Raw genomic sequence first — 15,843 nt, forward strand, 5'->3', positions numbered from 1 at the left:
GGTGTTAGGGGAGAGGCTTTGTAGGAGGAGCTGAATCTCCCAGCAGTCCCTGAACTTCAGAGCACGGGCTATGGAATCATGATTTTGGTTTGAATCTCAAATCCACCTCTCACTTGCTGTGTGATCTCAGAAAAGTGGCTTCACCTCTCGGAGCCCCGGCTTTCAAATGCCAGTTTACATGCGGGCCTGAGGAGGCCCTGGCTTTCCTGCCCATCAATCTCCCAGGACCCACCCGCCTTGCTCACCTAGCTTCCTGTGCTTCAGATCCACAGGCAGCTCCTCTGGGAAGGCTGCAGAGAGAACACTATGGTCATCAGCCCCAGGGAAGGGGTATTCCAAGCCAGGAGGGGCTTGTGGACCCCAGCAGGCCCTATAGAATTGCCTTAAATGGCTGGGAAGTGGCCTTGGGGGTCCCTTTCCCTCCCCAGCCCCCAACAATTTCTGCCCCTACTCATTTGCTTGAGCCCAAACCCATCTTGAAGCACCCAGGACAGTGAGGCACTGGGAGAGGCAGAGCCACAGAGGGGACACAAGATGAGTTTGAGTTTAAAAAAATAATACTAAAAATTAAAAAAACCCTGCTTTTGGTCCCTTCCTAGCTGTGTGTCTCCGTAACACAGCCTCTCTGAGCCTTTGATCTCTCATCTGTGAAATGGGGGCAGTGATTCCCACTTCGCAGGAATGCATTGGAAATCAGTTGAGTGAGTATCAAGCATGTAACACACTGAGAAAACCCCTATGTGTCCCTTAGCAAGAGGCTGATGAACCAAATTGTGGTTGATTGTGTGAAATACCACACAGCCCTAAAAATAACAAGGATGCTGAAGGACATATGGGGCAGTACTGGTGTCTGCAGTCTACCTTGAAATGTTCTAAAAATAAAATGGTCGGATGGGTGGATGAATAGAGGGATGGCTAGAGATGCGTTAAGACCACTATAGCCAAACACTGACGGTAGAATGGAAGTGAGGGGCATATGGTTTTTTGTAGTACAGCTCTTTCATCTTTGCTGTATGTTGAAATGTTTCATAATAAAATATTAGGGGAAATGTTTATGAAACGAAAAGAAAGGAAGAAAGAAGGAAGGGAAGGAGGGAGGAAGGAAAGGAGGAAGAAGAATAAAAGAGAAAGAGAGGAAGAGAAAGAGAGAGAGAGAGAAATAAAGAAAGAAAGAAAGGAAGAAAGGAAGGAAAAAAATAGAAAGAAAGGGAAATTCCTGGAGGCAGGACCATGTGTTTTCCATTAGTGCTAAGAAAATAACCTCCCAGACATGTTAAAAGAAGAAAGAGTGTAGGTAAAATGTGGTCATTTGTGTGAAAAAAAAATTTTTTTTAAGAGCTGGCTTTTAGACAAATAGGATATTCCTAACAAGACTAAAAGGGCACTGGCAACATAGGTTGTCTTCAGGGAGGGAAAATGAGGGACTGGGGGAAAAGGATGGGAGGAAGATTTTTTTTCACTGAATATTTTTTACACATTTTGAATTTTTATGCCATGCACCTGTTTACCTGTTCAAATTAAATAACTAGGTACAGGGTTTACACATGGTCTGGCACATAGTAAGCTTTTGATTAACTGTTAGGCCCATTTTATGGAAATTTTCATTCAGTGGATATTTATTGAGGTGCTCCTGCATGCCAGCCATGTGCCAGGTGCTGGGGATGTAGTAATAAGAAAGACAAGGTCCCTGTCCTCACAGTGGGGGAACTAAGCAAAAGGCAATAAATAAAATAAGTCCAAATTGTGACAAGTGCAACAGTGAAGGAGAGACACAAACAAGGTGAAAATAAGTGAGGTAATTTATATGGAAAAAGTTGGTCTAGGAAAGCCTTCAGGAGGAGGTGACATGCTGGCCAAGACCTAACAGATTCCCAAGCCCACCATGGGAAGGGGGAGGACATTCCAGATAGAGAGAACAGCAAGTACAAAGGCCCTGAGGTTGAAAAGGATACATGGGTTACAGGAATGGAAAGAAGCCAGTATGGCTGGAGCATGGTGGGTCACAGTGAGTTAGGAGAGGTGGGAAGGGCCAGATCAAACAGCCCTTGTGGTATGTATTTTGTAGCCATTGGAGGGTTAGCAGGGCAGCAAAATGATCTGATTTGCATTTAAAAGTCCACATTGGATGCCGGGTAAGGACAGATTAAGGAGGCAGGGAGACTGACCAGGAGGCTCAGAGAGATGCAGGTACTTGCCCAAGTTCATATAGACTATAAACAGCAGATCCAGGATTCAAACCCAGATCTTGCTGGGAAAAAACTGTGCTTGAAGAGACCTCCCTTAAATACAGGGGTGACAACTAAGGATGGAAGAGAAGCCAGAGCCCAGAGGTCCTTTCGGAAATGGCAATCAAAACAGCCAGAGGTAGAGACCCATCAGGAGAGGGGGCCATTTGATCCTGGGCCGTCTGCTTCCTCCCTGGGTCACCAGGGAGCAGTGGTGAGGGAAGAGGTGGGTGGGACACACAAGCCTGGCAGAGCAGACAGAACTTAACGAGGGAAGCAACTGGGAGCCGTAACAGGTTTTAGAGCCAAGGCATGGCTGGGAGTCAAGCAAGGCTAGACCGGATCAGGGAGGGGCTCACTCACGTCTTTTCTGACTTTTCTGTCCTGCTTCCTCCAGCACCTCCACACTCTCGCTGATCATTTCTTCCAGTCCTATGTGCTCGACTTCGGGGAAAAACCAAAGACACCAAAACACACAGTCAGTGGACGTCCAAGGTGAGCTCCCATTGTCCCTATGTTGGGGATGATCTGACCATCCATCAAAGGTGGTCGTCAGGTATTACAGCACTCTCCAAGGAACAAGGAAGGAAAGCCAAGACCCCCACAACTTACTGAAAATGTCTTTGCTCAGGCCCTCCAGCTGGGAATCCTGGAAGACATACTGGTCCAGTTCCGCTGCCCAGACAAGAAAAAGTGCAGTCAATCAACTAGTTCTCACCGAATACTGGGCAATGCTTATTGCCCAGCCCGGCCTTGGGCTGGGCATCGGGGAACCGTGACCCTCCAGACCTAGCGCACATTGGGGCTCAATAAATGTTTGCTGAATGAATGATCAAATTAATGAAGGAACACTGAAACTTCATGGGCTCTTAATCTAATTGAAGGGGTGATATGTATGCATACAAATGTATCTATTGCTATAAAGTAGTGCAACACAGCGTAGTAGAGTTGCCTTGAGTTTGAGTTTAAATTCCAGTTCTACTCCCCAATTGCCCTACAAGCTGTACAATCTTGGGTCAGTTACTTAACGTCTCTGGGCCCCCATTTCCTCAACTGTGTAATGAGGATAAATAACACCTACGACCCAGGGATGGATGGTGAGGGTTAGAGGCTCTGTATTTAAAGCAATCAACACAGTAGCTAGTACACAGTAGACAATCAATGGTGCTTAATTATATGAAGTGGAACATGGCTTGGAGCCAAAGGGAAGACAGTTATCATGGCAAGAGGAGAGAGTGTATATAGTGGGATGGGGCAATCAGGGAGGGCTTCCCAGAGGAAGGGGTCCTGAAGCCAGACCTTGAAAGATGGGGGTGGGGGTAGATTCTGAGTGGTGAAAAGTGTAGGGCTTTCTGGGTAGTGGGGACAGAGTGAGGAGAGGTGTTTGGGAAACTCTTAGAAATAGGTGTCTTCAGTAAAAGTTTCATGTTGGGGAAAGTTAGGACTGGATTTTATAGGCCATGGGGAGCCATAAAAGGCTTCTGAGTGAGGAATGGAGTGAGGGCATAAGTGGTGATGATGATGATGATGATGGTAAATATAATGATGATGGTGTTGATGGTAGTGGCGGGGTGGTACCTAACACTTACTGAATGCTTACTCTTCTCAAATTCCTGCTCTAAACACTTTATGCACAGAAACTTATTCAATCCTCACAGTGATCCCATGAGGCAGGTGTGATTATTATTCCCATTTTATGGGAATGGAAGCCAATGTATACTTCGGGGTGCCTCAGATGACTGCATGCCCAGGACCAGAGACTTCAGGAACAGACTCGGGTGAAGCTGCCTCCTCCACTTGCTCCCACTTCCTGTGTAGATGCCCCTAAGGGGAAAAAGCCCCCAAATCCTAAGTGATTTGGGAAAAAGCCCAACTCATTCATTACTGCCTCCAGTTGTGAGGAAATGTGAATACTCTCAGCCCTAAACATCTCTGCTTCTCCCAAGTAAATTCCCAGGAAGGAAAGGAAGCAGGCAGGTTCTCAGTTCTGTAATCTTTGAGACACATACAGTTACTGCTCCTCTCCATTTCCTGCCCTTGTATGATGCTGGATTAACTATGTGTTGGGGAATGTCTAGCCATGTTCATGCCAGACCTCCTAAGTGATGTGATTCTTGGGATGCCAGGAAAAGGGCCACTAAGAACATCTGTGCAGGTTGTTCACTGTACAGGATGCCCAGACAAAAGGGCAAATGGGGGCAGGAATCCAGCCTTCACTTTGATAGCCAAGCTGTTACATCTTAATGGGGGCTGCATCCTCTAGAAGAAGGGGCATCTTTTTCTAATTCAACAAAGCCTCTGTATGAGACAGTGGTGAACCTGGTAAGGAGGGCTCCTTCACCCCCCGCAAAAAACAACAGAAACACCTCTCCCCAGAGAGTCCCAAAGAGTTCCGCCCTTGTCTGAAAACCGTAGGTCTTTTTCAAGCTGCAAACCAGCCTCTCAGCTTGAGCCTTACCAAACCTCCCCACTCTAGATACTTTCCCTCTTGTGGTGAAAAATAAGGACTTTGAATTTCAGACCTACCCATTACTATCTCTAATGCAGCCTTGGGTAGATTCTTTATCTCTCTAAACCTCAATTTCCTCATCTGTAAAATGAAGATACTAATAGTATCTACTTCCTTTGTTTTTGTAAGGCTTCAATATGCACAGTGGTTTGCAGGCTACAAGTGCCCCCCAAAGGTAGTTATTACAAATACTAGAGTAGTTTAGCTTAGGAGCTGAGGAGAAAGGGAGGGAGGGAGGGGCATATGATATGGACTTTGTGGGAAGGAAAGAAGAGCAACAAATAGAAAAATGTATAGAAATGGAGGCAGAAGATGGAAAAGTGAGATTTGTTTGCCTGGTGCTCATTAGTGAAGGGCTCTATTTCCCTACCTTTCTCCATCTCCCTTCTTTCCCCGATTCTCTGTCCTTTTAGCCCTCGCTCCCCATCCCCCCTTGCCCCGATTTCTGAGGGAGGGCCTGGAGGCTCCTGGTGAATGGGTGAGATTAACAAAACAGATAAAAGAATCTTTTCCCTCAATTGTCCTTTTTCTGGGTTCATAATGCTTCCTCACCGATATTGGCATAAGCCTCCCTGGTCTCTTCATCACCTTCCATATCACACAACAGCCTGCTGAACTGTTCGCAGTTGATGGTGTCCGTATCAGGTTCTGGGAGGAAAAGCCACTTGGATGAAGCAGGAAAGATCTGGGAAGAGGGCTGGTGGGGACGGAGGGAGAGGCAGGGCGGGCTGGGAGATATTTCCATTAGGAGCAGCGTGGCAGGGAGTTGGAGCTGTCCGTGGTGCTGACCGGAATTCCACAGCCAGGACTTCCCCTGGTTGCCATCTCTACTGCAGGCAGAGGGGTGGGGAGGGACTTGGAAGGGGCCAGAGGGAGGAGAGCCCACCTGAGCAGAGCTCTAGCTCTTCTTCTCCAGCCAGGTCCATCCGGTCATAGAGGTGGTAGAGATGCAAAGGGTCAGCATTGCTGTTGAGAAGCTCCAGGTACCCACCTTCTAGAGGCCCCAACTCCATGGTTGTGTGCTGTCCACTGCCTGGAAGGGAGACGCACTCAGTTAGCTCATGGGATGTTGGAAAGATGCAGGGAATTAACACCTATCACAGTCTCCAGCTGGGTCTCTTGGTGAAGGCCAGGGTTGGCAGAAGCCAAAGAAAGTGAGCAAAGGTTCTCATTCAGCACCTCTTATGTGCTCAGGGCAGTGGGGAGAAGAAGCCCTATGTCCTTCCTCCACAGAACCTACAGTCACACTGGGAAGATGCCCATGACACAGAAAAGGGAACTGGAGAAGTGTAGATTCAAGACCTCTCATACCTGGGAGCCAGGAGACCTAAGTTCTGCTGCTGGCACTACCATGAATGATAACAGCTAAGATGTACAGAGCACCTACTATGTGCCAGACACATGGTCTAGCACATTTAATCCTCACATCAACAACCGTATGAGGTAGGTACTATTACTAATCTCATTTTACACATGAGTAAACTGAGGCTCGTAGAGGTGAAGTGACCTACATAAGGTAACCCAAGTCCAACCAAGATTTAGTTCTGGGCAGTCTGATTCATGGACCTGCATTTAAGTGTTATGCTCTCCTGCCTTGGATGACCTCAAGCAAGTCTGTGCTCCTCTCCACGCTTCAGTTTCCTAATCTGTAAATTGAAAGAGTTGGGGCATATTTCCTCTAATATCTTTCATTATTAATTGTTGGAGGACATATCAGATGCCTTAGGTTCTACTTCATTTAATCTTCAAAACAACCCTGGCTGTGTCCACACAAAAACTTGTATACAAATGTGCATAAAAACATACTTCATAATAGCCAAAAAATGGAAACAATTCAATGGCCATCAATGGCTAAATGGATAAACAAAATGTGGTATATCCATACAGTGGAATAGTACTCAGACATAAAAAGGAAGAAAGTACTGATACATGCTTCAACATGGATGAAATTTGAAAACATCCTGATAAGTGAAAGAGGCCAGACACAAAGGCACATCTTGTATGATTCCTAGTAGCTTGAAGCAACTGAGTCTTATTCCCTCACAGTTCTGGAGGCCAGAAGTCTAAAATCAAGGTGCAGGCAGGGCCATGGTCCCTCTGGAGGCTCCAGGGGAGAATCCTTCCTTGCTTCTTCCATCTTTGGGAACTGATGGCATTCCTCGACTTGTGACCTTGTGGCCACATCACTCCATTCTCTGCCTTAGTGGTCACATCACCTCCTAATCTTCTGCCTTTCTCTTAAATGGACATTGATTTAGGGCCCACCCAGATAATCCAGGATATTAGCTCAAGATCCTTAACTTAATTACATCTGCAAAGACCTTTTTTTCCCCACATAAGGTAGCATTCAAGGTTCCAGGGATTTGATGTGGACATATCTTTGGTGGGGGGGGGCACTATTCAACCCGCTGTACTTGGGATGCAGATATATGCTGGAAAGAATCAAAAGAAGCTTCTTGGAGAAGGTGAGAAGAGAGCCGGCCAGAGGATCTAAGACAGCCTTCTGAGTGCCCAGCCTGGGCCAGAATAAAATGAAACAAGCAGGGAAATGTTGTGAGAAAACACACACGCACGACTTACCACCACCTCCCCAGGTGTTTCTTCTCCTTTCACTCATCAACAACTCTTGCTAGCTCTGGAGGGTCTCAACACAGACCCACATATCACAGAGAATGAACTTTCCAGTCCAACGAGAGGCCCTGGCCGGGGTGGACTGTTTATAATGGGTTGGGTGGGGGCTACAGGAACACAAACATAGCAGGCTTGCGTTAAAGGCCCAGCCAACCATGACTGGAGGAAGCAGAACTGAAAGATAGGGCCACCACCTCCCGTTTCTGGAGAGGGGCCAAGGCCGGGAGGTGCAGGGTGGGTTCCACTTCTTCCAACAAGTTGTCCTGGGAGCCAACGAAGCGATCTACTGTTCTGTCCAGGGTGGTGAGAGAAGACCTCCCTGTCCCAAATCTTGCCTGCTGCCTGCCTCCCATTTTTCAGTCTGTGGTCTTTATTGCGAGCCTACATTGTAGCCATCTGCCTTTCTCCAGACTGTGGCATCTGGGGACAAGAGCTCAGGACGAACCCCAGCAATTCCATGAACGAAATGTGTGACTTTAGTCAAGTCACTCAAATTCTCAGTTTTCCCACAAGGTCAGCCAGGGACCTTCAAGCTCAATCTCCTTCATCCTACAGAGGAGAAGATGAGACCCTGAGAGGGGACATACCTTGCACGAGGCCCAAGAGTCTGCCGGTGGTGGAGCCTGCACCTGATCCCCTAGCACAAGACTCCCAGTCCACGCTCTTTCCTGCCAATCAGAATATATCCAGTCAAATAAGCACCCCCATTTATCTAGGCTCAGGAATAGAGACTGGGTCCCATCACAGATGGGCAATGGAGGGAGGGACAGTGGGGAAGAGCCTGAAGAAGTCTAACTTATTGACAAACTCAGCTTCAAACATTGGACAGCACCACCAAATGTGATCAAATACCAGGGCAATACACTGACAGTAGAGAAAGAAGGCAACTCCTTTGAGCTTTTGGAGTCAAACCGCCTGACTCTGAAACCACTCCTATCTACCAACTCACCACAACCTGGGGATTTCATTTTTTAAATCTCTTGAAGCCTCAATTTCCTCATCTTTATTTTTGTTTTTTGGCCACGTGCACGGCTTGCAGGATCTTAGTTCCCTGACCAGGGATTGAACCCAGGACCCCTGCAGTGGAAGCGCAGAGTCTTAACCACTGGACCACGAGGGAATTCCCTCAGTTTCCTCATCTGTGTAATGGGAATAATAATACTTGGTAGCTCATAAGGCTTAGGTGAGTTAATTCATGTAGAGCCCTTAGGGAGGTGACCGTCACTTAGTAAGTGCTTAATGAATGGAAGCATAGAACAGCATCCAGCACACACTTGACGAGCACAACGTGGGTGATGGTCATTATTATTATTATTATTATTAAATTCACCTCTTACCTCTGTGAGATTGATAAAGGGATCCTTTCTCTTCCATTCCTGCGTTACCACATTGTGAAGCCAAGCTTTCTGTTCTTTTGCAATAAGGAGACCCTGCAACCTCCATAGGAACAAGCAAGCCCCAGAGGCAGCAGTGCAACCTGGAAAGTCTGCTCTCAGACACCCCCAACATACACCTCAGCACCTTCCTGCATCTCCAAGACAAAGCCTGCATCTTACACATTTCCTCTTGACTAGACAAAGATTTGCAGCTCACAACAGACTTCTGCCTCCAGCCCCCACTCTGAGCTCACAAAGAGCCCTAGGGAGAAGGCATGTGGAGTATTATGCCTATTTGACCAAGGAGGATACTCAGACACCTCGCTGAAATGGCCTGTCCGAGGTCACCTGGTTGGAGAACTTGAGTTTGAATCCTGGCTGGGAGACCTTAGGCAAGTGACTTAACCTCTCTGAGTATCAGCTTTCCCACCACTAGATTGGGATAATGATACTTACCTTGTGGGACCATCAAAATGCCAAGAAGGGCTCTGCGTTGTGTGCCAGGCACACAGGAGGCCCACAGTCAAAGGAAGTCCATTATATTGGGAGCCTGAGAATCTAGGCTTGCAGTTTAGAGCTCCCCAAAGTGCCATTTCCCATTCATGTCAAAATCAACTTGGCCTGGGACCTCCCAGGGTTCCCACAACCATGTTTCCTGTGTCTCTAGATGCTTAGGAAGTGCTTCAGAGCCTCCTAACTGGACTCTTTCCTCCTCCTGCAATTCCAGAGCAGGCTGGAGGCAGAGAGCCCTGACCGCCTCACTGCAGAGGAGAGTCCCTGTCAGCTGCCCCAGCACAGGACAGATCCAACAGCCGAGGAGCCCTTGAGTGCAAGAACCCTTCCTCTAGCTCACCTACCCCTGGGCTCCAGCAAGTGGCAGTCTCTCTCCATCAGTAGGACTGATGGTGCCTAGCTAGAATTCATAGGTGCCCTCTGAGTGCCAGGTACCAAACGACATGATTTGTAGACATTATACCGTTTAGCTGAACTCACACATTAGCTATTTGTATTTCCATTTCTCATATGAAGAAACAGGCTCAAAGAGAAGAGTAATGAGCTGGGATCTGAAGCAGCTGCCTGGCACCAAGGCTCAGCTTCTTCCAGGCTCCGGCCCCCTGGCCACCCTGGGGAGGTGCCTTCACCCGGAGCGAGGAGGCATGGGTGGCAAGACGAGTTCTCCTTTTGAGGAGTTGTCTGGGGTGCAGCAGAGGAGTGGGCTGTGCCTTTCTGGTAAGTGGGCAGTATTTTTAGAAGGTTCTCTTTGGACCCGCCCTTCCCCCTGGGCCACCACCTTCCACATCCAACTTGAGAAAAAGTTCTTAATCCTTTTGCCACCAAAAGTCCCTTTTGGGGTTTGTTTCCATCCCCATTTCACACTACACTGCAGGTTTTGAAAGCACATACACACCAAAACCGTTTTTGAAATAAAGGTTCATTCCTCTCTCCCCTGAGGGAAATCAAGTATTACCAGAATGTTCTAGCTCAGACCTTGATATTCAGTTTCTGCAGCCTTTCTGTGCTCCACCTCTGCTGGAGTCTTTTGTGTCTGGGGCTGTGCTGGATGCTCTCTATTTATTATCTTGTTTCGATTGTCGCAATAGTTCTGGGAGATTGGTATTATTGTACACATCGTACAGATGATGACAGTGAGGTTAGGCTCAGTTATCAGCTGCTTTCTTCCCAGAGAGGGGGGTGTATCCTCTGAGGAGGCATTCAGAGGGAGAAGGGGACTCCTTTGCTACCCCAAAGCCTTCAGCACTGCTATGCACTGTGATGAAAGAGCATGAGAAGAAATACTTCCCTACTTGTTGACTGGGATCTTCTCCTGAGGAAGGAATGGAAAATCTCTGAACCATGTGTCTAGAGACATGGGTTTGAGTTCCAGCTCTGCCTTTGATCTTGAATACCATTCTCTACCCTTACGAGCTTTAGTTTCACCAACTGGGTGTGGGAGCCCACTCAGATGAGGCATTTGGGGATTCTAGATTCCTCATTGCCTATCGGCTTTCCCCCCTGCCTTTCCCCAAAGGCCCCCTAACACCACTCTGCTCCCCAGCTTCATGACAAGCTGCTTCCGCAGGCCACATGGTGGCCAGAAGCCAGGAGCCCAGGGTTACTTATCTACCACAACCAGCCCCCAGTCAGCATCTCTGTGGATCAAACAAGTTCCTCTTTGCTTCTTGCACCCCGTAGCCCTCCAGATAAACTCAACAAGACACCTTGCACTTTTTTTCTCTCCAAACCTATAAAACAATGATTTACTGAGCATCCCCTGTAAGAAAGTCACTGGGCTCAGTTCTCCGGGGGCCCTAGAGAGGTTTAAAACATAGCCCCTGACAAGAAGCTTGCAGTGTAGACCTGGATGATATTTTAGAAAAGAGACAAAATGTGTTGATAATGGTACAGTGGTTAAGAGTGTGTTGGGGGACTTCCCTGGTGGCGCAGTGGTTGGGAGTCCGCCTGCCGATGCAGGGGACACGGGTTCGTGCCCCGGTCCGGGAAGATCCCACATGCCGCAGAGCGGCTGGGCCCATGAGCCATGGTCACTGAGCCTGCGCGTCCGGAGCCTGTGCTCCGCAAGAGTGTGAGCTCTGGGTTCAAATTACAGTTCCACACTAACTGTTAGACCTCAGATAAGTTATTCAGCCTCTCTGAGTTGTGGAATCTATTGCCTTTAGGTGGCATAGCGTCAATCTCAGTAAGTTGCTATGACTTGCTTAAAGCGACATAGACAAGAAGTGCTAGTAAGATGTAAGTTCCAGAACGAAAGCAGCAAGGTGTCACTTGCCACCGTACAACTGGCAAAAATTAGAAAGCTGGGCAACGCCAAGGGGTTGGTGGGAGAGGATGTTTGTGGCCACCTGCAGAACAACCTGGCACCACTCAGAATACCTAAAGATGCAGAGATCCTACAACCCAGTGATTCAATTCTTGGGTATATACATACCAAAGAAATGCTCCCACGGCTCCACAAGGACACCCATCCGAAGTTGCTCACCTCTGTGCTATTTGTGGTGACCAGGAGTTGGAGGCCACCTGGGTGTCTATTGCCAGGGGAAGGACAGTATAAAGTAGCTGCTGCAATCTGTAGAGGGTGATGCAATAATTAGAAGCAACAGACCAAGTGAACATGGAGGTGGATCTTAATAACATAGTACAGGGACTTCCCTGGCAGTCCAGTGGTTAGGACTCTGCCTTCCGGTGCAGGGGGTATGGATACAATCCCTGGTTGGGGAGCTGGGATCCCACATGCCTCGTGGCCAAAAAACCAAAACATCAAACAGAAGCAATATTGTAACAAATTCAATAAAGATGTTAAAAATGCCACATCGAAAACAGATCTTAAAAATATATATAACATAGTACAGAGTGAAAAAGTAAGAAGCAGAATGAGCTCTGATAGCCCAATTCTAGGTGTGCAGAGTGACATACAGGCACATAAAGAAAGCAACACGTATTTAAGAAGAACACATGCAAACAAAAGGATACACCCTGAGTGCATTCGAATGGGTGCCCAGAAAGAGGAAAGAGAATGGGGGAAAGGGAAATTAACGCCTCATGTGGACCAAAGATCATAGTGTACTGCGAATTGAGATATGAAGTTAACTGAAGATTGAAAGGCTCCTGAAGTTAAAAAGAAACAAAACGAAACAAAACCAAAAACGATGGAAGCCTCATGGGGCTTCTGTGTTTCTGTGGCTCACCAAAAAAGGCCTGACACATGTAGATGCTCAAAAAGGAAGAAAACTGCACTCTTGCCACCCAGTAGGCTGTCCAGGGATGGGGGGATTTGGGCCCAGGAGCCCCCAGTCCTGGGGGAGGAGATGAGAACGTGCAGGACTTGGAGAGGAACAGGGAAAGGTGGGCACCATCTGTACGGGAGGAAGCCCTAGCGCTCTGGCCCCCGTTGCTGGTCCAGTAGGGGCAACCCAGGAAAATGAGGCAGAGAGGACTTCCGGAAACTGCTGGTCTCACTCAAGACTTTCACTTCCTGGAGAGGCTTGTGGAGGTCACAAGAGACAGAGTGGAAACTAAGGTATTGGACAATGCTGAGGGGTAATGGGGCTGGAAGGCAGCTGGAGGTTCTAGTCACTTTTCCTCCAGGCGGGGAGATTGGAAGGTGTGTGTATATGTGTGTGTGTGTGTGTGTGTGTGTGTGTGTGTGTGTGTGTGTGTGTGTCTCCTATTACATCTTCCAATGTAATAGGAGCCAGCAGACGCGACAAGGAGAGGTCTTGAAATATTGTAATTGGGTGGCTTTTGTGTCTGACTCTGACCGTAGGCCCCTCCTCTGCTCCAAAGGGGGCTTGGCTTGGAGTATGGATTCAAAATGAAGAGTGACTCAGGCCTATAGGCCTAGGTGTTTTGTTTCCCAAGACAATTTGTGTGTGTATATGTGTGTCTTAATTACCATCGCAATGTCTCCATATAGAAGATACAATTAATTGTTGCCAAAGACCCCACTGCTCCCTATTGCATTCTGCTGGGTCCCATTGGGCACAGTTACGGCCCCTTAGGCATTTGGGTTTGCAACTGTTGGCCTGCAGGCCTTCTAAGGTCACGTCTATCTCTGATCTGCTGGAAATGGGATGGATGGGTGATTGGGGAAGGGAAAGGCAGGGCTGAATTCTGTCCTGCCCCATGGTGGGATTGGGACGCACATGAGGGTGTCTTCCAACAGAAAGGCTTGGAGGGGACTGGCCCTGAGTGCCCAAACTGGCCAGTTCCACAGAGGAAGGAGCAGGAAGCATGGGAGTTGTGGTATCTGGGGTGCTGGGTGTGTTTTCCCAGCTCTGGCACTGGCTCAGACTGAAAAGGGATTAGGAAATAAGCTGTCTGGGAACCACAGGGCACAAAGAGTTATTCCCCATTGGACCTAGCCTGCTGCTTCACCTCGCCCTCCTCAGTTCCAGCCCCCTCAAGGATCTTGGCATTTCCATCATAGCTCTCCAGCCTCTCTGGGCTGAGACTAGCCTGTGCCCGGACAAAGGGGCCTCAGAGCAGGAAAGCTGGAAATGGAAGCAAGATGGGCTCCACGCCTCTCCACAGAGCTTCTCAGCAGTTGGAGTGAGGGCAGGGGAAATGGACTGATGCAGCTATGGACCGCTGAGTTTACAACAGACTGGTGAGGCAGGATCCACACAGGGAGTCATGAGACCTGAGATCTGTGCCCTGCTCTGCACCTGACAGGCTATGTGACCCTGGGCAAGCCCCTTTCCCTCTCTGGTCCCCAGTGGCCTCATCTGTTAAATAAGAATGTCATGCTAGAACAGCGGCTTTCAAATGAAATTGTACAAGGAGCCCAAATCCCAGAACAGGTGATAATGGAGCTATTCAATTAAAGGGGATGGGGGTGAGGTGGGGGAGGGAAGCAGAACCCACCCCTCCCCAAAAGGGGCTGCACAGAAGACAGTAAAAAAGACAACTCCAGATGACAGTTTAAGCCTTGGCCACCAGATGCTCTCTGATTTGACAATTTCAAAAAAAAAATGTAGTAGATTCTGTGGTGTGCTACAGTCCCTTAAGGACCAACTGCTAGAGGGCAACAGGCTCACAGGTCACAGCTCGACCTCTCTGGGGGGATTTCCCTGGTGGTCCAGTGGTTAAGACTCCATGCTTGCACTGCAGGGGGCGTGGGTTGGATCCCTGGTGGGGTCACTAAGATTCTGCATGCCACGCTGTGTGGCCGAAAAAACAAACAAACAAACAAACAAGAACAACACAACCTCTCTGGGAATAGCCCAAAGTTACACCCTTTTCCAATCACTGTACCCACATCCAGTGATAGCTGCCTGTAGGCATGCAAAGGTCTGGTCTGGGAGTCTCAATTTGGGATAACCCTGGCCGTCCCAGCTTCAGCCCTCCCCACGGGATCGGCTGAGACCTCTCTTGTGACTGTATTGCAGCCCAACTCCTCACTCTGCCCAATGCTGCTTCTTCCCTTTCCCCCAGGGGCCCTCTCCCCAACCTGGAGACCTCTCCCCAATAAACGTCCCACGTGCAAATCTCCATCTCTAAGTCTGCTTCCCAGGGAAGCCCACCTGAGACAACTTGGTTCTGTTTTTCCTCAGGTGGGGCCTGGAAATCATACGGAAGCCCACAAAAGACCCCACAGAGACCACCTCTGAGCCCTTGGGCAAGCCACCTATCCTCTCTGGACACCCTGGAGGACATCCACCTCATCACAACTTGGAAAATCTTAGAACTCAAACAAGACAAGCTCGGCTGTTGAGTGTCGTGCCTGTAAATGGCACAGTTACTGGGGCTGAGGAGCCTGACGGTCCTGGGGGGAGGGGGAGGGGAGGAGGGAGAGGGCGGAGACAGCTGGAAGAGCTGCAGCCAGGGGAGGAGGGGGCCCCAGTGCCTGACCAGAACGCAAGCCTCCCCGACCTGCGCGTGGCCTTCCCTCTGCAAGCCCCAACCTTCCCAGCTGCAGTCGGTGAGCCGAAAAGGAGTCCAACAAGTTTTTCCTGGAAGAAAACCAGGGCTGGGTGCTGGAGTGGGGAATGAGGGGCTTGTGCCTGCAGTTAGCAAAGCCAGGCTCCCAAATCCAGTCCTAACCCCCAGCTTGGCCTAACACGGCACCTAAGCCTGCGGCAGGCCCTTCGCTCCGTGCTGGAGACTCCGAGGTAAATAAATCACATCCTAGCCCTGCCTGCCAGCATCTGATGACAGTTGGCAAGCTTGGCTGTGAATCAAAATTGCCTGAAGTGGGTGCTAAACACACGGCAGCTGGACCTCACCCCCTGAGGTTCTGACCGTAAGTCTGGGGTGGGGTCCAGAAATCTGTATTTTTACATGAGCATCGCCCTTGGGCACCCCCTCCTCCAACACACTCACATACACACACTTGCCTTGTGGTGACTGAGAACTTAGATAGGTTTTATTTCCAAGGCAGCCTGAGTGTCCACTTGCCGAGAAGACATTGCCTCTCAGTTTGCATGGCTCTATGGCTTTTCCTTCCTCCAAGGGAACCTTCCAGACCCTGCATTTCTACCACCTTTCTACTTCTCCCCAGCTGGAAACCCCAAGACTCTGCGCTTAGGTTAGGTTGGTCCCCAATTCCTATATTTTTCCTTCCAAAAGTCCCTCAGCAGCCATC

The 15,843-nt window shown here is 48.8% G+C and overlaps 1 protein-coding gene across 13 annotated transcripts in view; it reads right to left on the reverse strand.

The window, feature by feature from the left end:
* The window catches only part of CIITA (class II major histocompatibility complex transactivator), a 47,725-nt gene that overhangs the window by 18,252 nt on the left and 13,630 nt on the right, over positions 1-15,843 (reverse strand). For 10 of the 13 annotated variants that reach the window (XR_003003212.1, XR_003003213.1, XM_024744593.1 and 7 more), the window contains 5 exons: positions 5,621-5,767; positions 5,287-5,382; positions 2,838-2,900; positions 2,589-2,669; positions 246-290 (listed from right to left, as the gene is read on the reverse strand). Coding sequence is in view for 11 of the 13 variants with exons in the window: in XM_024744593.1 (XP_024600361.1) it covers positions 246-290; positions 2,589-2,669; positions 2,838-2,900; positions 5,287-5,382; positions 5,621-5,767 (432 nt within the window). In the remaining 2 variants the exon portion in view is untranslated. Of the gene's footprint in view, positions 1-245; positions 291-2,588; positions 2,670-2,837; positions 2,901-5,286; positions 5,383-5,620; positions 5,768-7,952; positions 8,034-15,843 lie in introns of all 13 variants that reach the window. The other 3 variants (XM_024744597.1, XM_024744596.1, XM_024744601.1) reach the window with 1 other exon arrangement.

The sequence above is a fragment of the Neophocaena asiaeorientalis genome, unplaced genomic scaffold, assembly GCF_003031525.2.
Source record: "Neophocaena asiaeorientalis asiaeorientalis breed wild unplaced genomic scaffold, Neophocaena_asiaeorientalis_V1.1 scaffold91, whole genome shotgun sequence".
Taxonomy (NCBI): domain Eukaryota; kingdom Metazoa; phylum Chordata; class Mammalia; order Artiodactyla; family Phocoenidae; genus Neophocaena; species Neophocaena asiaeorientalis.